Here is a 25,477-nt window from a genome sequence, read left to right as displayed (position 1 = left end):
AAAACTTTATTACTTACCAAAATGCCAGGTATTTTAGACAAAGCAATCTCACCTGACACACCAATTTTGTATATAACAGTGAAGTATTACAGCCCACTGGGCAAACAGTACAGACTTAAAAATACTCACTATTCCTAGAAAACCTATTCTTACACCAAAATGCATAGTAGAAAAAAATGGAGACAATCATAACTGTTGGGTAAATAATGTACATTAAATAACTTTGCTGGAACTATTTTTCCTTTGAGTTAGAAATTCAATTTTATTTAAACAGTACAATTAAAACCGGAATGTTGACTAGTATCCTTTATGAAAGCTGACATTCATGTATTAACCTTCACTAGGCACTGTATTTTCCTGTTTCAGTGATAGCCCATATTTAAAAGAGGGCAGCTACTTCAGCTCTCTTATTTCTGTCATGAGTTCAGAATCACAGAATAGCTGAGGCTGGAAGGGACATCTGGAGCTCACCTAATCCAACCCTCTGCTCAGAGCAAGTTCAACTAGTGCAGGTTGCTCATGGCTGTGTCCACTCATGTTTTAAGCACCTGCAAGGATGGAGACACCACAGACTCCCTAAGCAGCCTGTTCCAGCATTTCCACCCTCACAGGAAAAAAGATTTTTTTTATGTTTAAATGGACCTTCTTGTAGTTGTTTGTGCCCATTGCCTTTTTTCCTGTCATGGCACCACTGAGAAGAGTCTGGCTCTGTCTTTACTCTCTCCCAAACCCCATCATATATTTCTACATATTGGTAAGATCCCCCTGAGCCTTGTCTTCTCCAGGCTGAAAAGTCCCAGCTCACTCAGACTCTCCTCATATGTCAGACACTCCAATCCTTTGTGGCCCTATGCTGGACTCCCTCCAGTACGTTCATGTCTCTCTTGTACCCAGCACTGGACACATCACTCCAAGATGTGTCTCACCAGGCCTGAGCAGAGGGGAAAGATCACCTTCCGTGATCTGCTCACAATGGTCTTACTCAGGCAACGCAGGATGCTGTTGGCCTCCTTTGCCATAAGAGCGCATTGCTGGCACATGTTCAACTTGGTGTTCACCAGGACTCCTGAGTCCTTCTCTGCAGAGCTGCTTTCCAGCTGGTCAGCCCCCAGCCTGTGCTGATGCATGGCGTTATTCTTCTATAAGTACAAGACTCTGCATTTGCCTTTATTGAACTTCATGAGACATTCACCAGACCATTTCTCCAGCCCACCAAAGTCCCTCCGAATGGCAGTATAACCATCTAGTCTGTCAGTCACTCTTCCCGAATTTGTGTCACCTGTAAATTTGCTGAGGATGCACTCTGTCCCATCATCCAGGTCATTAATGAAAAACTTAAACACAATTGACCCCAGCATCAACCTCCTGTGGTACACCACTACTGCCTGGCCTCCAGCTGGACTTCATGCTGCTGATCACAACCTTTTGAGCCTAGTTCTCACAGCTTTTAATCCATCTCAGTGTCCATTTATCTAGCCTATATTTCATCAGTTTATCTATGAGGCTGTTATGGGGGAGTGTTGAAAGCCTTACTACAATCAAGATAAACAACGTCCACTGCTCTCCTCTCACCCATCAAGCCAGCCATCTCATCACAGAAAGCTATGAGGTTAGTTAAATACAATTTCCCCATCATAAATCCATGCTGACTATTCACAGTCACCTTCCTGTCCTTAATATTCTTGGAAATGGCTTCCAGGACGATTTGCTCCACCACCTTCCCAGGGATCAATGTGAAGCTAACCAGCCTGAAGATCCCTAGATATTCCTTCTTGCCCTTCTTGCAGATAGGAGTGCATTAAATTTCTTCCAGTCTTCAAGAACTTTTCCAAATTGCCACAACCTTTCAAAGATAATCCAGAGTGGTGTGTCATTGACAATGGCCACCTCTCTCAGCACTCAATACAACCCATCAGGTCCCATGGACTTGTGTATGTATAATCTGCTTAAATCTTCCCTAATCTGATCCTCCCCTATTGAGGGTAATTGTTCCCTGCTCCAGGTACCCAGTACTTCAGACTCTTCTGTGTCTTTTGTCACCAGGTCCTCTGCACCATTCAGCACAAACTGTGCAGGTCCACAGTTTCTCTAGTCCTTCTTTTCCTGATGATGTACTTGCAGAAGCCTTTCTTGTGTCCGTTCATACTCCTCACCATATTCAACTCCAGGAGGGCTTTGGCTTTCCTAACCTCAACGCTGCACACTCAGACAGTGTCTCTATATTGCTCCCAGGTCACCTGACCCTTCTTCCACTTCTTCTATGCTTTCTTTTTGTGTTTCAATTTTCTCAGGAGCTTCTTGTTCAGCCATTCAGGTCTCCTGCTGCATTTGCTTGACTTCCTGTATGTCAGGCTAGACGGTTCTTGAGCTTGGAGGAAGTGATCCTTGAAGATCAACCAGCTCCACGGGATCCCTCTTCTTTTAGACCTATGTTCTATAATATTTTTCCCAAGCAGGTCCCTGAACACTCTAAAGGCTGCTTTTCTGAAGTCCAGGGTTGTGACAGTGCTGTTTGCCACACTTTCTCCTCTCCTCTCACCATCTCATGGTTGCCACAGCCAAGCCTATTCCCAACCTTCATATCCCCAAGAAGTTCTCCCTTGCTTGTAAGGATCAGGTCTAGAAGAGCACACCCCTTGCCAATTCCTCGATCACCTGTATCAGGAAGTTATCATCAGTAGAGTCCAGAAACCTCCTGGATTGCTTGTGCTCTGCTTTGTTGCTTATGCTGATGGGGGGGGATGTCAAATCATGCTCTGGACTTGCTCAGAAACTCATGGCCAACATTCTCTGCCAATGTTCTAAAGTAAATCAGCACACCTTGTGGCCAGGAATGATGCAGAATAAAAATGTGTGAGAGGATCTTGGCAGTTTTAAGCATTCAGTCACATATAGCTGGAAAGCATAGGCTTGGTTCTCATATGGATAATAAGATGGTTTACTCCTGTTAATAACAGAAAGCATGAATATTGATCCTTTAAGGACCATAACACTTTCAAAATATTATTCTGAAAGTCTCAGATATCTCAAAGAATTAAAAAAAAACCCTGCATATATTTTAAAGGATTTAAAGGATTTCTTTGAAGAAGATTTCTATTTATTTTCCTCTAAGGATGTCCTAGCTCCATGAAAGTAATTTTCAGGGACTTTTTGTTGGAACATATGAAACGGAAAAGGCAGGAATTTTCACTAAGACAACGGGTTCACCTGTACTGGTCTCCATTCAGGGTAAAGAAAGCCATAGGTAGTTCAGAAAGCAAAGTAAAGCCATTCACTCCTTGTCAGTCTCACATAGAAATGGAGTTGAAGGGAGTTACTTTTTCTATAGGACACAGAAGATTAGACTGACTTCATAATTATACTATAAAGGCCATTTTGGAGGAAAACACACTAAAACACTGAGGAGACATTTTGCATTCAATGTGCTTGAAACTGAAAGTAATAAGGCATATGTCTGTGATAAACTGCAGTGACAAACGTGCTAATGTGATATTATAATGCTAAGAATCATGCCATGAGCAGCGGGTGACTGTTCTTACCCTGTATTAGTGAGAATCACACTGCGACAATGTTAGAACAGTACCTAAATACATGTAAGAAATATAAAACAAATCAATAAAACCTAACAGAAAAACAACAGCGAAATTTCAGAGCAGGAAAGATAAAAATACAAGCAGATGATACAAACTTTAGACAAAAAATGCCTAAAGGAACATGATAAATATTTAGAAGTATTTTAATAGAGGCAAACATGTAGCAAGGAACAGAAAGATCAGTCAAAAATCAACTCCAGCTATGGATAACAGGGCAGAAAAAAGCAAATGCAAGGTGAATATAAGGGAAAAATTCCTAAGACTAAGGACTGCTAGACACTGGAATATATTCTCAAGGGAGGTTTCACTTGAGTCATTTAATAGTGGACTAGACAAAACCCTGGAAAAAGTATTACAGCAAATATATAGAGAAAGTAATGAATAATCTACCATAGAAATAAATGACCTTAAAAGGTCTTTTCCATCTGTAATTTTTAAGATTCTATGGGATATGAGTAATGTTCCACTAAGGAACTTGGTATCTATGGCAATTCACTAACCCCACCCTATCTCTGTTAGAATGCAGAACATTGCTAGAAAAAGGCTTATTACCAAATAATGCGTGATATTTTCAGAATCACTAAAGACTGCCCAGCTAAGGTGAACTCAGCTGAGAAACTACTGCAGGAAAAGAAATTCTGTCTCTGAACTCACTGGCACTTGCTTTCCTGATGGTGGAGATGAAGTGCATCAGAGATACTTAGGTTTTGGTTGGAAAAGGCATCTGAAGCCAAGCTACACAGTCATAAACAGTCCCTACTGTCTGAAATATCCATCTATACTGGCAGACTTCTGAAAGGAAACCACTAGCTCACATTCAGTTTGTAGCCAAGACTGATGGCAAGGCAGAGGAGGGTATGGCAGATGCAATTAGAAAAAACGGATAAGTAGGGTGATTGTTCACAATGAAAGGATGAGTGGAGAATCAATTATCTTCCTTGCTCCTGAAACTGTATTATAGATCTCTGCCTTTGGACAATGGGATCCACTGCTGTATCCTTTTGCTCACTAATGGCAGGAGAAAATTTTTGTTCTGATGAAACAATATTCCCATTTCTTTTTGCTTTTCTGATAGCCATTCCCTTTTAGTTTCTATGAAATTGGCAAGATATCCTTAACTTCAGGTCCTGATTGCTGAGTCCTTTTGTTCCCTTGGGTCTTTGATTCCAGTTTTACACTTTTTCTTCTTTCATTGCTCTGATTCTGGTTTCTATGCTATTTTTCTTGGAATTAGGGGAGGAAGGATGGTTGGCTTTATACATGAAAACTAGAAGTTCAAACATGGCAATATGTTCTTCTTCTTAATTAACAGAAGTGAAACTGAGGTCTACAGATAATATCTGCCCATCTAACTCAGCATAAGGTGGTTCCACAAGGCTGCAGAACTGCCCAGTCAGAACACAGCTGGCCAGCTCAGGTTTACTCATTTAGAAACTGTTCAGCTGAGAACTGGAGGGTTTCCACATAACCACTACACCTTACACTGATAGAATTAAGGGGCATGGAAAATTAGGAGGGCAGTTCAACTTCAGAGGCTGTATAAACAACTGTAGTATGTCTCTACATCTGAGACAAAAGAACTGTATCTCAACTGCTGTGAAGTGGTTTTGCTTGCCTTTCTCCAATTTTGTTTGCTCAAGCTGTGAAACATGGGGAAATCTTGACCTTCTAGCACCATTTATGTGTCCAAATAATTCGTTATTCACCACGGTCTTTCTGGAAAAGCAATAGAAAGATTTTAATCCAAGGTCATGCATCAACTTCAACAGCTAGTTATTTTTTTACAGTTCCTAAAGATCATGAATTACATTCCACTATAGACCCTAATTCTTTATTCTGTGTGCTCAGCTTAAAGATAAATACTTCTTTCTTGCAGGATATTCAGCTTTAAGGAGAATCACAGAATGGTTGAGGTTGGAAGGGAACTCTGGAGGTCATCTGGTCAAACTTCCCTGCTCAAGGGAGGGTTGACCCCACCTCAAGATATCAAAGGTGGCAGAGAATCTTTCCTCACTGCCATTCAAGGCTCTGCCCAAGTTAAAAGACTCGGGAAAGTCTTTAATAGTTTGCTGCATTTCATCTGAATACGTTCCTTCAACATCGTCCCTCCCAAGTTCCTGTGGACCTTGCAGCATTTTGACAAAATCATAACTACAGATACGGCAACTTTTTAGTTGGAATCCTGGCTCATTCACTTGAATTGTGTATTTTTAAACACAGAATTTTTTATTCCCTTGAAAATCTCAAAAAAAATTAAAAAGTAGTGAGTCATCTACATTTCACTTGTGCCTTGCACACAACACTACTGAGAGGAACAAGGACTCAACAAAAAGGAGAACACTGAGAATACTCCCTTGAGAATGAACTATGAACAACAACATCAAAATGACCTGAAATGATAGATGGGGTTTCAAATTCTCCACTGAAGTGGCACTGAGACATAAATGTCATTTTTAATTTGTTAAGTTAAATAAAATTGCTATGACGGAGCATGGAGGAATCACTGATGTAATTCTGTATACATGTGTGCGTGTGTAGGATGGTATCAATATACAAATACTGGATTATGTATTTGTCTCCATATGTTCTTGGAGCAACATTTTTCATTTCCTTAAAATGGAAGGTTCTACAGTAAAATGAGTGCTGTATACATTGGATTAGTTTATACAACAAGAAAACTCATTAACATTCTGCCTTTGCATGCTAAAGTCACATAGGAAAATACCACAAACTGATTCACTGTTAATTACTTCTGCTGCATGATTTCTCTGTCAAAGCAAACCTTTACTTTTCCTTATTTACTTCATATATTTATGATTGTACTACTATTACGTAGTTTAGGTAGGAAAGAAGAAATGCATTGTGGCCACTGAAGCATTATATCTAAACTATTAGAAGCTAGAGCCATTGAATATGAAAATTCAGACATCCAGCTCCTTAGAAAAGTAAGTTTAAAACTCAGATTGAAATACCCTCCTTCTAATTGCCTCCTGTACCTACAGCTTCCAGGGACCAGCACGGTTACCATTACCAACACCACAACATACACGGTACAATAAAGAAAACAGTATGAACTCAAAAATTAAATTAGCTGCTGTTTGTTGTCAGCTGAGGATACGTGAAGATTTGCTGCCACCTATATATTGCTTTTTTCCTGGATTAATTAAAAATAAGGAATTCTAAAAAAAAAAAAGGCATATAGATTGCATTCACAATTACATCTGAGTAGGTATGCAAACTGAACAGTATATTATACTTTCTTTATGGACTAACTCCTTGTGACATGGAACAGAATACAGTCATGATACAGAGAGCTATCATTGACCCAACAGAAGAAAAATTTCTGTTCCCCCTGTAATACAAGGAAGAAAATAATCCTTTTGTTGTAACTCTTTGTGATCATTATCCTCCTTTTCTAGGGAAGAATTCAGACATCGTATTGCCAGGCACTATGCAGACAAATTAAGATGCAGGTGAACAAATTGTTCTTCACTTCTGTCTTTCTGTGATTAAAGGAATGCAGTGCACTTGTTATGTAATGACAATATGTCTGCAAGGGGATCAACATTAAGTCCAGAGAATACTGAAAAAATAACAAGCTGTTTTCTATTCAAAGTGAGTATTTTATTACAGTTATGAGCAATTAGGTAATAACCGCAGTTAAGCACTGGCTTTTTAAACCATCACGAGAGTTATATGAATTTGAAAGCAGATGCTCTCAGCAGCAGCAGTTCAATAAACAAGCAACTACATCTGTATCATTGACTCACTAACTTTATTCCATTTTCCTAAAAAGAAACAAGGAATTGCAGCAATAACAATGCAAATAAATGAATTTGCATATTTTTTTCCTATCTGTGGTGGGTGTGTTGGTCTGTCATTTTGGAAAACTTAGTGCTCACTCTTGAGTTACCCAACCCTCTTTGCTGGTAAGCATTTAATTTGGGTCATCACAGAAATCCAAATGCCTCCTCACTGTCAAGATAGCAAAATGGTATCTATTTGAAGAAAGACAGAACCTCCAATTCTTAATTAGGCCAAACTTTTAAGTGAAATACAGTACTCAGAGGTCTAACTTCACGTGGATACTGTACGATTGAAATATCAAGTCACAAATCTGGCCTTTCAACACAGTTACCCCTGCGCACACACTTCACGGAGTAGCTAAGAATTAGACAGCTGATAAAAAAAGCATGATCATTTCTTTCGTTAAAACGTGTGAGTCAAAATACTGTGGATCTGTATTTCCCCGGGATATTTTTATAGCTAGGTATTTCTGCCCACTCAGTTTGTAAGCATTTATTCAATAACATTCAGCTTGTCTTTTGAAGCATGGCAGTGGTTTTGCTTCATTTTTTTCTCACATGTAGACAATGGATGCCTGCAGCCTGTATGCAACAATAGCATTTTTTGCATATGAGGATCTTTCCTCATATGAAAATGTCCAGCAAATGGAAGGAAAAATAAGATCTGTTTGTCTTTAGTTTTCTATGAGAAACAAAACCAGAATTGCAGATGCCTGTGAATGAACTAGCTGTGGTTAATCCTGTATAGATTTTCAGCTACTCATCTAAATATTTAGATTAGCACTTATGTCAGAGGTGTCAGGTAGCAGTAACAGAGAATGGAAGAGGATCCAAACAAATATCCGCTCCTACATCGTAATTTTTCATGCCTCAAAACGCTGAAGCACTCTGGCCAAATCCTGAAAGGTTCTCACACACTGCAGGATTTGGCCAAAGGGATATAAAAGTCTTGCAAGAGCCAGGCCTTGTATTGTAATGGTCGATGTTTATTTGGAGTCTCACTTCCACTCTCTGTTACTTCCACTTAACTTCAGGAGTATCAGCAGTCCTGCTGATTTCAGTGAGAGTTTTCAGGAGCTCAAAGCTCAGCATGAATTCAAATATTCTACTGGCTTTAACTCAAATCACCTGGCAGGAATGTCCCCGCTTAGCTTTGGAAACAGATTACATGGACTCTGCTTAGGAAATAGCTCCCTCTTCTGTTCTTGCTGAAACCAAACCATTCCTCTGAAGGAAGGAAACTTATTTCAAACCACTTACTACATCAACGGAGGACCATACTGCAGCCCATTACACACAATGGTGCACTGGGGCAGTCCCCTTTCAGTCCAGCTTCTCCTTTTCTGCTCACTCGACAGTTACTGCATAAGGTTAGGAAGTGTTAGCACATGTAACTACAGCTGAGTGAAGTTAGTACAAGAGATTCCTTGGTCAGACACAGTCTTCCCAAAGAATTTTATCCAGTCCAATATGGCTTTGACACTCATAAATAACGTACTATATATATTCATTGATTGTCAATCACAAGGAAGACACTTATTCTTCTCATCTTTGTTGGGGAGCTGTCAAAAGCCCACTGAAGCTGTATTCTCTACCTCAATTAATGCTGAGCATGAAGTAATAAACCATCCTGAAACCGGAAAGGATGAAGTGACGGGCTAACACTACCTTACATGCTCTGTCAAGCCATATGAAACAAGAGTTTTATGGAGTCAGACCCCATTGTTTCTGCTTCCACAGTGACTTATGAGCTGGCTCTCTGCATTCACACGGAGTCCCACAAGACTTAATAAATCCTTCTGGAAGCAGAATATCAGCGGTGGATCTGCAAGCACCAGTTCCAGTTCAGCAACAGCTGGACTTGCGCTGCCTGGGTTCAGCCATTACCTGACATAGCTCAGCTTTCCAGTACAGTACATAATGGAGAAATGACCTCTTGTGGATTTTAAGGCTTAAGACCGTAGTACTTTGGCCCATTACTCAATAATCTTTTAAAAATTAAGTTAGTTAAATGCTGGTGGCTATTTTCAGTTGCTTTTTGGTTCCAGACAGGAAGCAGCTGCCACTCCTGGCCCATTTGCAGCTCCAGAAGATTCCCAGTTTGTTAACTCCCACAGCAGCTAACATAAATGAGGAGGGACGTAATATATCATTGCTTCCTCATGATCTCAACAGAGCCTCAACACACTGTGTCTCAAGATTTATTAGAAATTAAATAGGAAAACGAAATAGTAATTAAAAACATCTGTGGTTGCAGTTTTAGCGTATTAATGAGGTTTTTCAGCACTTAAAAAAAAAGGAACAAAGCTGGCTGCTGTTAAATTTAGTCAAACAGAAGAGGACAGTGGCATGTGCCTTAGTTTATGGAGCAGCAGGTGATATAAACTCGAAAACATTTCTGTGAATTATAACACATGCTCACCTCTAGCAATGGGAGTGCACCACAAGACCAACACTCAGGGTACCTAGCCCTATGCATGACTTTACTACTGACATGCTGTGTGACCTGTAGCATGCAGGTTTCTCTCCCTGCTTCAGTTTTCACATCTGTAGTATGGGCAGAGTGATACTCACCCCCTGCTTAAAGTTGTTTGAGAGCTGCTAACGAGAAGTGCTAGATAATGAGGCAGCAGTTTTTATTATCCTGATTTTATATATGCATGGACAGGGCATAGTTGCCTTGCATAGATACTCAAACCTAAAGCATCTTCAGCGTTTCAGAATTCAAAACTGGTTAAACTCTCAAGGGTAACTCAACCTGAAGCATTTCAAAACCCAACCCAAGTCACAGCCTCACTACAAAGCCAGCTTTGACATGCGGCAGTCTGAGTCCTACTGCTTTAGCAATCCCCAAATAAACCAAATCCCATGCCTCTCACTCTTCTCAAATTTTGCACAGGAAAAAAAAAAGTCAAAAAAAAAGATCAATTAAGACTACAAGACAGAGAAAAGCCGAAAATACATATTTGGAGCTCACAGAAGGAGGTTCTTTTAAACCTTTTATATCAGTGTGAAGCAATGCAGCACAAAAAAAAAAATCTGAGCTTTTTTGAGTAAAATACTTTGAGACACAGGAGCTGTGTGGCTGCAGCATTATTGTGCATGGGGATGCTAATTAGGCTTAGTCTAAACACTGCAATGACATGGGCTATCCTGCTTCAAAGACCGCGGTGTCTCTACATGGTACAGCACTATGCTGGTAGCTAAACCAGCCTGTTTGGGCATGGCTTGGATATCTCAACAGAGCATTGCACTGAACCATGTGGACATATGTATGCACTTGCCTGGAATTCCTTAATTTTATCATCTGAGGTTTTCTGGATGTACTACTGCAATATTTAGAGGTAATCAACACTAATTCCTAAGGAGAGAGCAATGTCTCTGTGGAACACTGTAGATGACCTCCACAGGTCGGACTCACCTGTACTGCTTCGATGTCTAAGTGTTCTAAGTCTGAACTAGTAACCAGCTGCCTTTTGAAGCAGCAAAGAGAAAACAGCACCTCTAGGTTCTCTCGACTGACCAAGAAGGGAGTCTTCAGTGGTTTGGGATATCAAAAGTTAGTAAGTTAAGTCTTAAAACTTCTCTGCCTTTCAGTATCTTCACCTCTTCCAGCTACTTTCCCTCAATGAAATCATAAGGCGCATCTCAGTCACTCCTAGTCCTCCATCAGATTTCCTTAACATTTTAGTATAATATTCTTACAAATATTCTTACCTGTGGCCTGACAACCGACTCTCATTTTTCCTGAGGGATCTTTCTCTCTTATCTCTTCCAGTCCCTGAATGTCTGTGAGGGGCACTCATTTTAAGGCTTTTTTCATTGCTCTCCGTACCAAAGCTTGAAACTGGTTTTCTTTCTTCTGTCTTGGTCCTGTCTCTTTCAGACAGCAGTTTGGCAAAAGAGTCATCTGTATCTTTGGGGATGCTTCTTAGTTTTTCAGAGGCTGAACTTGTGTGGGAGCTTGACACAGGCTTTGATGCAAACTCCGTATTTACTTGTGTTGAAGATCCTTTGCTTTCTTGCAAATCAGTACTTGGGACACTCAGTTCATTTTCTTCACGTTCTTCACCCTTGAACTGTGCTGTACTGCTTATGCTAGTGGATCGTTTTGAAAGCCTCCTTTTTTGCAGATCCTAGAAATAAGTGCCATTAAATCCACAAATTAAAACTTCAGCATCTTTAAATAAACATGAAAAGCAAAGGAAAGCTCTATCACTAATTTCTGGGCTAAGCAATTTGTTTCTTATTGGGAATCAAGTTATATAGTAAAGCAGATTTTTAAAAAAAAGTGATAACAAATAAGACAGACATACACTTTTACTTAAAATTTGAACAGTATTAAAGATGCTATATACCATTAAAAATTGCTTTCTTTTACCCAATAATATCAACAAAATAACTCCTAAAAGCTTAATTTGGAGGTTGTATTCAACTGAGGAAACCAAGACATATAAGACATTTTACTGGGAAGACTGCCCACTACAGTTATCTAGACTTTATTTCCAAATCAGAGACATTTAGAATAATCCAACTAATTCATTTGATTTCCATATTTTCAGTATTATCTAAATGATATGCTTAAAATATTTCAATTTCTCATTATTACAAGCCTAATTTTACACAGGGAAAGTTCCTGTCTATATAAAAGCAGCATGAAGGGGAAAAAAAAGAGGCAAGAATTTTAGAACTCTGTTTTGAAAACACTTACTGATGGAATATCGTCTGATTGGACCAATTTAAAAACATATTTCTAACCAAAAGTAATTTTCAATTCCAAACTGCTACTGATTTAATGTGAGGTTTAGGAAAAACCTGAGTAAAATAGACACCCATGGCTAAGAAACCTTTGAAAGCTGTAGATACTGCTAAGGTAAAAAAGCAATTTTCCTAGGCAAATGGAAAATCCCATCTGTCAAGAGATATCAAGAATGGAAAAGATTTATAAAGAAATTCTATAACCTGAGATCGCAGATATGCAGGAGGTTGTTGCATGTAGTGCTTATATGTGAAACAGTTTGAATTTCTGAATTAACCAGAACCACTTCCCTAATTTACCTCATATTTTCAGACTGCAGATTTAATGGATTTGCATGCAGAAGTAATTCTAATATTATATGCAAATGACTTTATTGTGGAAGGTTAGATATAAAATCCATGGCCAAGCCAAATATTTTGGAAGTGTTGGAAATCACCTCTGGTGAACTTGCTACTGGTCCAGCCAAGATTCCTCTGACAATGAGACCAGACCTGGGCCTTGGCTTCTCCTTCACTGTGGATTTCAGCTCCTCAGAAATCGTTGCTGCTTTTAAATCTTCTCGACTATCTTTTAACTTCTTAACCCCATCAGAGGGTAAGTGGCTGTTGTGTGGTGTCCCTGTGTGGCATTTTTCACTTTTGTGCTGATGTTTTCTGGATGGAAGGATTTTATCTAGTGGATTCTCAACATCATATCTACAAGGAAGAAAAAGGCAAAACTTCAAACAGAAAAGTAATGCACAATGAAATCAATGAAAACATCTGCTTGGCTAATTAAAGCACTGCTGTCTAATTAAGTTACTTATTACCTAGTAATGATACTCAAATACAATCACTTTTCACTTCTACACATGTAGGTCTTCAGGACATTATTTCAATATCATTATTATGTGTCACAATTGGTTATACTAAGTGTAACACTTTAACCTTATGCTTACTTATTTTGATATGTACCATACAATAACAGAAAGCAAACTACATATATCATACTAGACAGGTCCTAAGCTACCACCAGCAGTTCCCATTCCTTCTCCATCTGCTTGGTTGGCAGTTTGAAAATTTGTTAACACTTTTGCTAACATCCTCTGTTATCATATAACTTAGACTGACTCTACTGACCCCATTCACTCTTTGTTCAAATGTAGAGCACCTATTTTAGTTCAAAAAGAAATATACTTTTGTATTTGGGCTTTTCCTTGATCATAGATTGCTACACTACTCTCATTTGACCTCTTCCATATTCTTCAGCCTGGTCCTCCAGCTAGCAACACAAGGTGTAGTTCACTGTTTGTATCTGTTTTCCTATACATATATAATGCCATAAAAAAGCTTTTCTGAAATGCAAGTGAGATTCACCGGTATCTGTGACTCTGTTTGTACAATGCTACAGGCATTTCTTTCTTCAAAATATCTTTTAACAAATCACAGAATCACAGAATCACAGAATCACAGAATCACAGACTGGTTGGGGTTGGAAGGGACCTCTGGAGATCATCTAGTCCAACCACCTGCCAAAGCAGGGTCACCCAGAGCACGTTGCGCAGCGTCGCATGCAAGTGGGTTTTGAATATCTCCAGAGAAGGAGACTCGCCATCCGCCCAGGGCAGCCTGTGCCAGGGCTCTGTCACCCTTAAAGTAAAGAAGTTTTTCGTCACATTGAGATGGAACTTCCCATGTTTCAGTTCTTACTAAAAAAAGAGTCATCATTTGAGCCTGTAAGAAATCATGACAAGTTCGATTTTCTTCATCAGGATCTGCTTCACCGTCTGCATAATATTAGATCACTGTTAAATTGAATTTCTTTTATTGAGTAGTTCCCACTTCACTGAGACCTCTTTGGTGTCACTTGATAAATTTATATTCTGTGTAACTTGAAAGTGCTGTCCTTCTTTATGATAACTGTCCTTGAACTTGTTTTTCAGTCTAGGATGTTTTTCTCCATCCTGTTTCACAGTAAGGCAATTCCATGAGTTGAAGCATCTTGTACCACAAAAACATTCCTTTTATTCAACCAGTTAAAAATCGGGTTTTTTTTAAATAGTATGTCTCATGTTGTGAAGACATGCTGCATACGTAAACTGAAGGCAGCATGATCAGTCTCTGGGACCATTAGGAAATCCGAGGACTGTTACTCCTGACCTGGGACAACATAACCCCTCATTGCAGAAGGGAACAGTGTGCAAGCTTAGAGACTGTTTAACAGTTACAGACATTCAAAAAAATTACAAGAGGTCAGCTAAAAGGAAAGAGGACTCGTTAATAAGGAACCAGTGAAGAGTACCTGTCTAATTACACACTCGACTCCTGAAAGCATTGTTAAAAATTATCCAGGTAGTTGCAATTAAAACTCATTTCGGTAACTGACTGGGTGACCTGGTAATGCCTGATTTTTTCTTGGCTGGAGGGGAAGGAAATGGCGAGGAGGATCACAGAGCTATGCTATGCCATGGTGTTTCTCTCACCGCTTCATTTTGTGGGCTGAAATAGGTCGTGGTTGAGCCAACCCATCAACCTGCCTGCAACAGTCCTTGTTACGGCAGCTTTGCAGCCTCTTCCTACGGCCATGCCGCAGAAACACAGCTGAACTGCACAGCTGGGACAAGACATGATCCAAGGGAAAAATGGAGCCACCTGTCCAGGAGTGCTACCTGTGTCCGAGGGTCAGATTCTCAGCTGGTTTTGAAAGAAAAATCAGTTACGAATACTGATTTATATCAGGTCAGGCCCCGAATCCCACAGTCCCCCATGACACCCACTCAGCACATTGTTCCTTCCTTGCACCTCCAGACGACTTTGGCCTCCTCCACCTCAGGAAAGCCTAACCCGTGAGTTTGGTGCATACAATGGCATGAAAATCAGTAAAAAGTCACACAGGATTTAGATGGAAACCTGCAAGACAATATGGGATTTTGCCCCCTCCAGCGCTGGCAGCTTTCATTGTGCGATTGGGTCATGCTTCCAAGATCGTACTCACAAAAAGGCTGGACATTTCTGGCTTTTGCTTTCCAGTTTCCTTTTAATCTGCTGGTTTTGGCTTCCCTTGCAGTATTCCCCCTTTGCCTGGGGCAGCGAAGGGGAACACTTCACCCCTTGAGGGACGGTGCCTGAGCTACGCTGGCGAGGGGCCCTTCCTCACAGCACCACAGCATCCCTCACCCTCTACCATCTCTGACACGTTGCTTCTGGTGTGGGGCTTTGTTCTGCCTTTTTGCATTTGTGCGTTCATGTATGTGAACATAGGAGGGGGCTGGAGCATCTCTCCTATGGAGACAGGCTGAGAGAGTTGGGGCTGTTCAGCCTGGAGAAGAGATGGCTCCGAGGAGACCTTCTAGCAGCCTTCCAGTACCTGAAGGGGCTACAGGAAAGCTGGAGAGGGACTTTTTACAAGGGCATGGAGTGACAGGACGAGGGGGAATGGTTATAAACTGAAAGAGGGGAGATTTAGATTAGATATTAGGAAGAAATTCATTCCTGTGAGGGTGGTGAGACACTGGCCCGCGTTGCCCAGAGAAGCTGTGGCTGCCCCCTCCCTGGCAGTGTTCAAGGCCAGGCTGGATGGGGCTTTGAGCAACCTGGTCTAGAGGAAGGTGTCCCTGCCTGTGGCAAGGGGGTTGGAACTAGATGATCTTTAAGGTCCCTTCGAACTGAAACCATTCGAGGATTCTGTGTGTGTGTAATGAGCGTGTAGGTGTGTGTGGGCAGTGTGCGCGGTGTGTGTGTGGGTATCAACTCCCACACTGCGCATGTCTTTCCCGCCGGCGGACCATTTAAAACCATAGAGTGCCCTCCAGTGTAAAGCAGAGCGGCCCCGTAGCGCACCACTTCCTGAGCGATGACGGCCACTCTGGGCCAGCCGCTCAGCACTCTCTTGCTGTCACCTCCCCCCCACCGCCTCGCGGGCCGGGCAGCGGTCGGCTGCTCACACGCATGCGCAGGGCGGGTTATAAGTAGCTACAGAAGGGGGGGAGCGGGCGCTATTTTGTTCAGGGTTGGCATGGGGAGTATATCTTACAGTTTGGTGTTAGAGGAGGGTGTTAGTGGATTCCTCTGTAGGAGGCAGCTTTTTGTTGTAGTAAGAAAGGTCTGCAGGCACTAGAGAGTGTCGCAGAGGGGAATGGGACAACCGCAGAGTCTTGCAGGGCAGAGGGAGATAATGAGGGAGATCTGAGGCAGCAGCGTGAGGTGGGGTAGTGTCAGGAGGAGGGAGGATCACTGAAACGTGCTAAAAGCTCCTGTATCTGAAAAAGGGAAGCAGCTAATTATTCTTTTGCACTGCCTCCTCTTCAAGTGTTGCTTCTCAGCTGGTAGCATCAACTTTAAAAATCTGGGCTTTCTTCCCCTGTAAGGAAGGACTTGCTGGGGTTTTGCAAGCACTCCTGCTCAGACTCAGCTACTCTGAGCATGCTGTGTTTAGGAATAAAATGAGATTAATTCCCTGAGGGTCAAGGCTGGAAAGGTGAATTACTCTTTTGTGCCCATTTTAAAAGCTTTTTATTGAAGCACAGTGAGGGCTGTGCCTCCGCCTTGAGGCACTAATAAATGCAATTGAAAGACTTGTTTACATGCTGTTTGCAAGATGAAAATAACTGAACCTATACTGTTCATAACAATACTGAATTTAAGATAGTAAGCCTTGCTTTTGACTGTGTAAGGCAGGAATATACTTGCAGTTTGAGTGCAGGTCATTAGTTTCTTACCAGAATACACTTCGAGTGCTTCCAATTCACAAGGCATAAAAGCTCAGGTTTCTATGTGCTTCACTGACTGAAAGATGTAATTGAGATTATCAATCTTTATAATCAGTAGGGAACATAAAAGCATTTTTGAAGGGCGGCTTGCATAGGAGATTTTAATAATCTGAAAAATTAAGCTTTGAGTTACTAGGATAACTAACAAAAGGTAGTGTAGCTGAAGTGTAAATGCTAAAACTTTTTAACACTATTATTTCCCTTATTTAATTGAAAAAAATAGTGACTAGACAGGGCAAAGAGAAAGAAATAAGGCTGTACCTGTAGGCTTGAGTTTCGCTGTCATCGGGTGTAATGTCAGTCCCACACCCATGATCTTCATCCAAGAGGTTGGGTGGATGAGATGTTGAGCTCTTACTTTGAGGAGCTGACAGAGCAGAACTTGAGCTGATGCTTCTGGAAGTCCCACGGTGCTCAAGGAAGTAATTAGTAATAATTTCAAGAAGTGTTTTCAGTGGGTTCTCCTTTGCCTATCCAAAAAGAAAGTTCTTGGTGACTATTGAAACTCTTTGTTAGTCTTGCTGCAGCCTAAGGTAGGATATTATTCTTACACTGTACAGAAGCTGAACATATTAGTGACTTTCTATAGTTAGTTGTGTATGGCTGTATCCCAGATACGACTGTACAAACAATCCAGGAAACTGGAAGATGTCAGCTAGAAAATGTCAAGGACTCGAAGGTGTCACTGTGGTAAATGAAGTGAGCATGATACAGAAGAAACAACCTGTTACAGTCATTCTTTATTCTCATTTTCGCTAAACATTGCAAAGTATGGTAACTGTGCCAGAATACACCTTTTCTAATGTTACTTGGTCAACTTCAGAAGAACACAGAATGAACTGCAAGTATTTTTAGTACCTGACCAGTATTTGTGGTTTATTTTATTAGAACTTGGTAAGAAGCATGGACTCTAGCACTTAACTAATTCTTTAAGTACAGGGCAACACCCCACCCCACTTGTTACACTGTTTTTCACAGAATCACAGAACCATTTTAGTTCCAAAGGTCCTTTAAGATCATTGAGCCCAACTATTAACCTAACACTACCAAGTCAAGCACTAAACCATATCCCTAAGCACCACATCTACTTGTCTTTTAAATATCTCCAGGCATGGTGACTCCACCACTTCCCTGGGCAGCCTGTTCCACTGCTTGATAACCCTTTCTGTGAAGAAATTTTTCCTGATATCCAATCTTAACCTCTCCTGGTGCAACTTGAGGCCATTTCCTCTCGTCCTATCGCTTGTTACCTGGGAGAAGAGACCAGCACCCTCCTCGCTACATCCTCCTTTCAGGTACTTGTAGACAGCAATAAGGTCTCCCCTCAGCCTCCTTTTCTCCAGACTCAACAACCCCAGTTCCCTCAGCCGCTCCTCATAAGACTTATTCTCCACTTGTTCAATAGTACTGTGGAAATTGTGTTCTGTGTACATGAGCATTTCATTTAAAAACAAAACAAAACAAAACACACCACAGAAGTTTAGGGCTTAAGTAAAAAATGCTCCAATGTCTGCTATATTGATGCAACTACACTGGGAGATTTTTTTGAAATAACTTATTACAGGATAGCCTCATGCTGCTTACCAAAAGCACCACAGTGCCTTAAGTCATGAGTGAACTGGAAATAAAAATTATGCATTGATGTCCCTGTCATCAAATATTGCTGTGTAATTACATTTCAAAGAATAATAAATGCTAGAAGTGTAATTTTATCTGCCAGGTCTTCTATAAAGTTGCAAATAGAAATGGGCATGTAAGAGTATTTCCAAAATGGAATAATCTAGCCATAATGATTGAAAAGGTGTTAAAGTGAATAACTTCTCCTGGTTTATTGGAGGTTGCAGTTTGTAACAAGGGCTCATGAACTGCCAGGTTCTCAGCTTCGTCCCATGAGCTGCCATCTCTCCTAAACATTAAGCTCTCCATTCTTCAAAGGACAGTCAATGTGTCCACAGCAATGCAGTACCAGACACGAGCTTGAGTTCTCTGCAGTTTGGACATATGCTACAGTCTTGATCTGGTTGGCCTGGTTTCATGGTATCTAATACCACATTTTGGGGAGTATGATGTGTTTCCTTACCTTGTTCTGCTTGTACAAGGAGTGCAGATGTAGGACATTTCGAAGTTCATTCCTGTTATTGATGCTAAGTGCAGAACGTGGAAGCTCTTGGTCCATGGTAGTGATGGTTTTCTTCAAACCCTGAGAAGGAAAAGTGTCAGATTTTTGAGTACTTGAGACAATATAACTTACCAAAGCTCTTATTCTTGACTTCATTGGATGTAATATGAAACATCTGGATACATTAAAATGGCAGTAATTAGTAACAAGCTAACCCTTAGAACCTGTACTTTAATGGTGCAGCCTTGCATTACTACAGCCCACAGACGTGACAATAATTAAGGTGGCAAAAAAGACCTGCATGCAGGTGACTTCAGCTGCTAAACAGCCTCATAAGACTGACTGGTCTGTATGAAGGCCCCTGCTAGTACCTGGGCTTCTGGTTCAAGTAGTTCCAGAAATACTGAGTTTGTTTTTTCCGTCAAGATGTGATACAGGTTTTAATAAATGCGATTCTGACTTGGGTAATTACAAAGTCTGAATATCAGATGTTCGCTGTCTCTTGGTGGGTTCAGAACAGGTTTCAGAACCTTTACCAGGACTTGAGGTTATTCTGATCAGTCTCAAGTTGGAAATCAGTCAGATCTCCATGGCATATGCTGGTTTGGGGTCTTCAAACTTCCTCAACTACTTTGTATCTGTAGTCAGCCTACATGGGCACTTCAGAGACATAATGTATGGGCATCTCACTTTCTGGAGGGACAGACTGATCTATTGTGAAATGTCGGAGTCAGATCCCGCACCAATTCAAGTGGTTCAACAGCAGACCCCCATTTTGAGAGAGGAAGTCCTGATTTCTTCTTTGAAGGGCTATTGTTACAAGAAAGGATTTATTTTTCTGCAGCAGGATTGTCTGGCTCAAATTTAGGGAACTGTGGACAAGTTGTGGCAAAGAAAGGATGGTTCTCAAAGTTGGCCCTGATGTGTATTAAAGGTCTGGGGGAAGCAGGGGAACACTTGTGCAGAAGCATGAAGGATTATTATCAGTGCCCCTTGTTTTTGACTCCAGAGTATATAGTATGAAATAGATGCAGAAATTCAAGTATAAATTACTATTGTAAGCTGCATGGTCTGTTTTACGAGCAGGGCATTCCCTTTCCTTTTATGCTTTTATTCAGTTTTCCATTTACACATATCTAACTCAGAAATGTAAGTGTCTTTCATTTGAAAAATCTTTGCAATCGGTGAAACAGACTGACTTGAACCCCCTCATACTTCTGGCAGCAAATGGCAAATGATGAATTCTGCATCTGAAATTCTGCTGGCAAATGTTTCAGCTTTGTTCACAAACATTGAAAATGTGCATCTGGAGACTGGATGCAAAAGAAATGAAGAAAATTGAGGTTTGTGTAGTACTTAATAAGACAGTGGCTGTTTAATTTCTCATACAAGCTCACTCATTCCTGACACTGGGGGACTGACTGGGCTGGATATCAGCAATATTTCCTTAGGATTGAACACAAATACAAGGTGGTAGGTACTTTCACCTGGAAACGTGAAGGTGCCTTTTCTTCTGCTCAATCCCACACTCCCCACACGTATGTACAGTGCGGAGTTTCCTTTACAGCATTAAGTCTGTGAAAAGTACAACGCTGTCTCTTTCTTCCCCTTCTCCCTGTCCCCTTCCCCCCAGATAAATCTGCTGTCTGCCAAACCGTTACTGAAAACTGCGAAAAAACATGTTACCAGTTCCTCTAGCATTGCTCCCTTTTGCCTTTTTTGTTTAAATATTTGTCCTGGGAAGTTTTCTATGCCTCGTGCAAACACAAGGACATCAGCAAGACAGGTAATTAACGAGAAAAAAAAACCTGAAACTGCGTTTCTTGATTTAATCTTGGGTTTTGCAGGCGTGTGTGGGTAAGAATCCGGCTTTCTCAAACAAGGAGGAAGCTCCCTTCCATAGTCAGCAGTAAAAAGGCATCGTGGGAAATGTAGTGCAGATACCCGACAGGCTTGTTATAGTTCAGGTCTAGCTGCTTTAAGGCTGGAAGAAGTCCCCCCTCCCAGTATTCCTTAATCTTTTAGCACTTAACATTTTTCATGTGTCATTCTCATTTGTACTAGCTGGAGAAAATCGAGACAAGTTACCTTTCTACTGAGAAATTCTCTCACCAGTGATGCAGCCACTTCTTCCACAAAGGAGTTGTCCATTTTTTTAGCCCAAAGTGTGCTTAGGGGGCGTATTCTTGACTTCACCTAACAAATCGTTCAAGTCTGCCGACATTGCGGCTCTTCGGTGCGGCTTTAACCGCTGCAGCGCTGAAGCAGCAGGGCTGTGTGCAGGCCAGTTGCTGGAGGTGTGTTGCTGCGGAGACAGTGTCATCGGAAGCAGGGAGAACTCCTCCCCCTGGGAAGGAAGCCGATGATAGACTTAAAATTGCAAGAGCTCATGGTGTCACACTGCAGCAAGCGGCTCGGTCATTGCTTTAAATAATAAAATTTGAGAAAGGAACGTTCAAATCTGAGAGAAGGGACAGTTTTCTGATTGCTTTCTTTTTAAGAAGGATACATAGTTATTTGCAACCTATTACTCCTGTGCTAATGCAACTGTTAACCATATATGTTTCTTCAGTAAAATCGCACTCATACAAAACAAACAAAACCTGCAGCTGCTAAATTAAGCTTAGTCTCTCATAATAGCAACATCTAGGGTGGGAGCATTCATCAATTGAATCTTTCCTTTCAGGTTGCACCTGCCTTAGCCAGTAATACAATATGCTCACAGGAGGAATTGTGGTGACTAACATTTGGGCTTGGGGATCTGATTTAGGATGGAGAGGTCATGTAGCTGAGTATTGTGCTAGGATGGAGATTCTGCAACCTGGGCAACCTCTTCCAGTATATGACCACTCTTGGGTGGGTAAATTATTTTCCTTAGCTAGTTAAAATTTCCCTTGCTACAGCTTCTGACTGTTTCCGCTCACTCCTTTAAGGTGCCCTCTGAGATGAGTCTGGCTCTATCATTTCTTTAACCCCCATTCAACAGTTGTATCTGTTGATCTAGACCCTCCCCTGGTCTTTTCCTCTTTAGGCTGAGCAGACAGTGCCCTCTCAGTTGCTCCTTGCGTCTCCTGTGCTTCAGCCCCTTAACTGCCTTACTGGTGCCTTGCTGAACTTCATTCATCTCTCTCTTAAACTGAGTAGTGAGGGAAGCAAAATAAAATATGGTGCTCCCTATGCGAGCTCAGGGGTGCTTCACAGAGGTGCATTTGTGCTTTTACTAGCGCATTCCAGTATGTGGTTAGGTGCCTTTGCTGCAAGTGCATCCTACTGACTCATTGTGAGCTTGTCTACCTACTCTCCAAGATCCTTTTCTGCCAAGTTGCTTTCTTGCATAACCAGCACTTAAGCTGTATTTTTCAGTGGATTTATTTCATTCTTACTGCAGGACTTTGCATTTGACCTTCATATCACCCACCAGTTTTTCCATGTGCATGTGTAGCAGATCAAGCAGAGCACCCCACTTCACCAGCTTCTCTATCCAGCATAACATCAAAACATTGTTGTCAACACACTCCAGAAGTCTCTCGAGTTGGTTGTGCCAGGCCATGTTTCTCTTCCAGGAGATATTGAGGTGCTTAAAATCCTCCAGGAGAAGCAGGACCTGCTGATAGTGAAGCTTCTTTCAGTTCTCTGAAGAAGTTGTCATTTCTTCTGAGTGGAACAGACTGGCAGATCCCCACAGCAATGGCTCTTTTGTTGACCTTCCTTTTGGTCTTGACCCATAAGCTCTTGACTGGCCCATCATTTGTTGCATAGTAGATCTGTGCATTCAAGCTGCTGCTTTGCATACAGCACAGTTCTCTTCCCCCCTCTTCCTTGCTTCTCTTTTCCTGTAATCCTGTATCTGTCCAGTCAGGTGAGCTGTTTTTAGCTACTTCCAGACCTAGTGTTTTGCTTACTTATGGGTTAGCTTTGTGTCTAGAGGTATCAAATGGTATATCTGCAAGAACAAGTAGCTGGGTTTTGTATAGTTTCACTTGGTCAGGCGTTGGCTGAAACCTCAGCCTTAAGTCTGCCACACATGCATGTCACAGCTGTGACTGAGGAAGGGTGGAATGTAACTCACTGAATAAACCCCAACGACAACGGAAGAATGGTCGGTGGAGATGGGCAAGGGTGATAAGGGTGATGTGCCCTTGAAGCTCAGAGGATAATGCGAAGATGCAGACTTTATCTCAACACAAAGGAGACCAGAGGGTGGTCTTTGTTTTAGATAAACAGCTATCAACAGTTGAGTGGATCAACTGGTGGTGTAAATGTTTCTTTCCGAGTTCGTTAGAACAGTGTGAATATCTCCCTGAGTTAGCCAGACCAGCGGGGGAGGGCGTGTATGCATGGCTCATACAACTGAAACAACTATCAAAAGCATTTTTAAGAGAGCAATGGGCTTGACCTGACTTCGACCCACTTATTTCTTCCCAGTGTCATAATGATGAACATATCATAGAGACTGGTAATGGGGATCATACTGGTATTGTAATTGAACTGCGTGTTGCAATTGCTATACTTTGCTAAGTGTAACTTACATTTGTACTGTGATGTTGATATATTTTATATCACTCTGCTAAATCAGAAATTCCATGTAACATCAAATATCTTCAAATAAGTAAATTTGGTATGAAACATTATATCCTCCAAGTGTGGAATATCTAAAAGAACGTGGTCAGAAGGTATTGAACTCTGACAGGCTCCTGGAGAGCTTGAGGAAATGGCATTTTGCAAAAGTTTTGGTTAGTTTCTCCATATGTATTTTGGGGACATCTGGGGAAAAGAAGATTACCTTGCAGTGGAACTGAACTATGACGTGCCTTTGGGATATCAGGGGAGGTGATTTGCCATCCGTTTAGAAAATCAGACCTGGAAAGGGCCTGACTGTGCTCAGGGTTACTGTTGTCAGTACCGGCTGCCTGCTGTGCATTAACTCTCTGGCATTTTACATTGACCTAGAACATGATGCGGCATGTGAAGGAATGCTTGCTGTGGTATACATGCCCCTGTCTCCTCCTTCATTCCAGGAAACTATATTCCAAAATTAAAGTGGAACATGATTTTGATAACAACAATTTAGCAGTAAAGGTGCTATCCTGTGGGCCTAGATTAAAGTCAGGGAGATCACACACCGACTACCATAATGGGCAAAACAGATTCAACTAGGGGAAATTTAATTTAGTTTTTTTTTCAATTTGAAAACTAGAGCACGGTGGTGAGAAACAAAAATGAAAATATGTTCCCCTCACCCCTTCTTCTATCCCAGGCTCTGCTTCACTCCTTCCTTCCTGACTCTTCTAAGTCCTCTCCACCAAGTGAGGCAGGGGGGATAGGGAATGGGGGTTGCAGTCAGTCCATAACAGCTTCTCTCTGCTGCTCCTTCCTCTTCACACTTTTCCCCTGCTCTGGCATGGGGTTCTCTGCGGGCTGCAGTGTGGTTATCTGCTCTGACGTGGTCCCCTCTGTGGGCTGCAGGGAATGCCTGCTTCACTGTGGTCTCCTCCGTGGGCTGCAGCAGAACCTCTGCTCTGGTGCCTGGAGCACCTTCTACTCCTTTCTTCACTGGCCTTGGTGTCTGAAGGGTTGTTTCTCACACTTTTTTTTCCTTACCCGTAACACTCTGCTGCCCAACAGGTTTCCCTTTCTTATATATGCTTTCACAGAGGCACTACCAGCAAGGGCTCAGCTGTGTCCTCCAGTCAGCCTGGCGTGGAGCCATCTGGAACCAGCACTGTCCAGCATGGGGGCAGCCCCTAGTCTCTTCTCACAGAGGCCACCTCTGCAGCCACTCCCCACCCTCCTGCCACCAGCACCTTGGCATGTAAACCCAATACACTGACCACTGAGATGTCTGAAGGAACAGGGGTGATATAATGTAATCACTGCTCAGTGATTGCAGCACAGCTCTGGCTGTGAAGGGCATAACACACAGTATTTTCAGCTACTTGGAATTAAATGTTCTCTGCAAAAATGGCAGAATTTCTGCTCACAAGCTGATTCCACATGGATCTGGTTTTGTAGAGCAGGAAGAACTCGCTAATTCCTTGGGAAAGAAAAAAAAAAAAGAAAAGCAGGAAACTGGTATTGATCAGATCAGGGTAACATACCGCAGGCGTTACTGCAGTGGGAAGCTGCAGAAAGCCTGTGGAGAAAATTGCATCAAGAGTCTGGGTAGTGGGTGGAGGGAAAAATATAGGTGCAGATAGTGAAATGCAAAGATAGTATAATAAAATACAATGACAAAGCTGAGGTCTTAAGAGCTTTTACTTCTGAATGTCTTACAGTCTTTTACTCTCCGTTTCTTTTAGAAAAGATGGATGCTGTTATACATTTATAAAAAGTGCAGCACTGTTTACCTGTAGCCAGCTTTTGGTACCTCAGTTTCCTTACAAGAGAGGTAACAGCTCTCAGAAGTTCCCAAGCTGAAATGTGCGTGCCAGGAATGCCCTCTGGCTCCCATAG

The 25,477-nt window shown here is 41.6% G+C and overlaps 1 protein-coding gene across 1 annotated transcript in view; it reads right to left on the bottom strand.

Annotated features, from left to right (window-relative positions):
- The window catches only part of MINDY4 (MINDY lysine 48 deubiquitinase 4), an 81,492-nt gene extending 60,195 nt beyond the window's left edge, over positions 1-21,297 (bottom strand). Inside the window, exons 1-5 of the mRNA XM_068405081.1 lie at positions 21,113-21,297; positions 18,986-19,105; positions 17,167-17,375; positions 12,595-12,853; positions 11,117-11,535 (exon numbers count right to left, since the gene is read on the bottom strand). Coding sequence (XP_068261182.1) covers positions 11,117-11,535; positions 12,595-12,853; positions 17,167-17,375; positions 18,986-19,105; positions 21,113-21,175 — 1,070 coding nt within the window. The 5' untranslated portion in view covers positions 21,176-21,297. The remainder of the gene's footprint in view (positions 1-11,116; positions 11,536-12,594; positions 12,854-17,166; positions 17,376-18,985; positions 19,106-21,112) is intronic.
- Between the last annotated feature and the right edge of the window lie 4,180 nt (positions 21,298-25,477).

The sequence above is a fragment of the Nyctibius grandis genome, chromosome 7 (assembly GCF_013368605.1).
Source record: "Nyctibius grandis isolate bNycGra1 chromosome 7, bNycGra1.pri, whole genome shotgun sequence".
Taxonomy (NCBI): Eukaryota; Metazoa; Chordata; class Aves; order Nyctibiiformes; family Nyctibiidae; genus Nyctibius; species Nyctibius grandis.
This window is presented reverse-complemented; position numbering and strand designations above follow the sequence as displayed.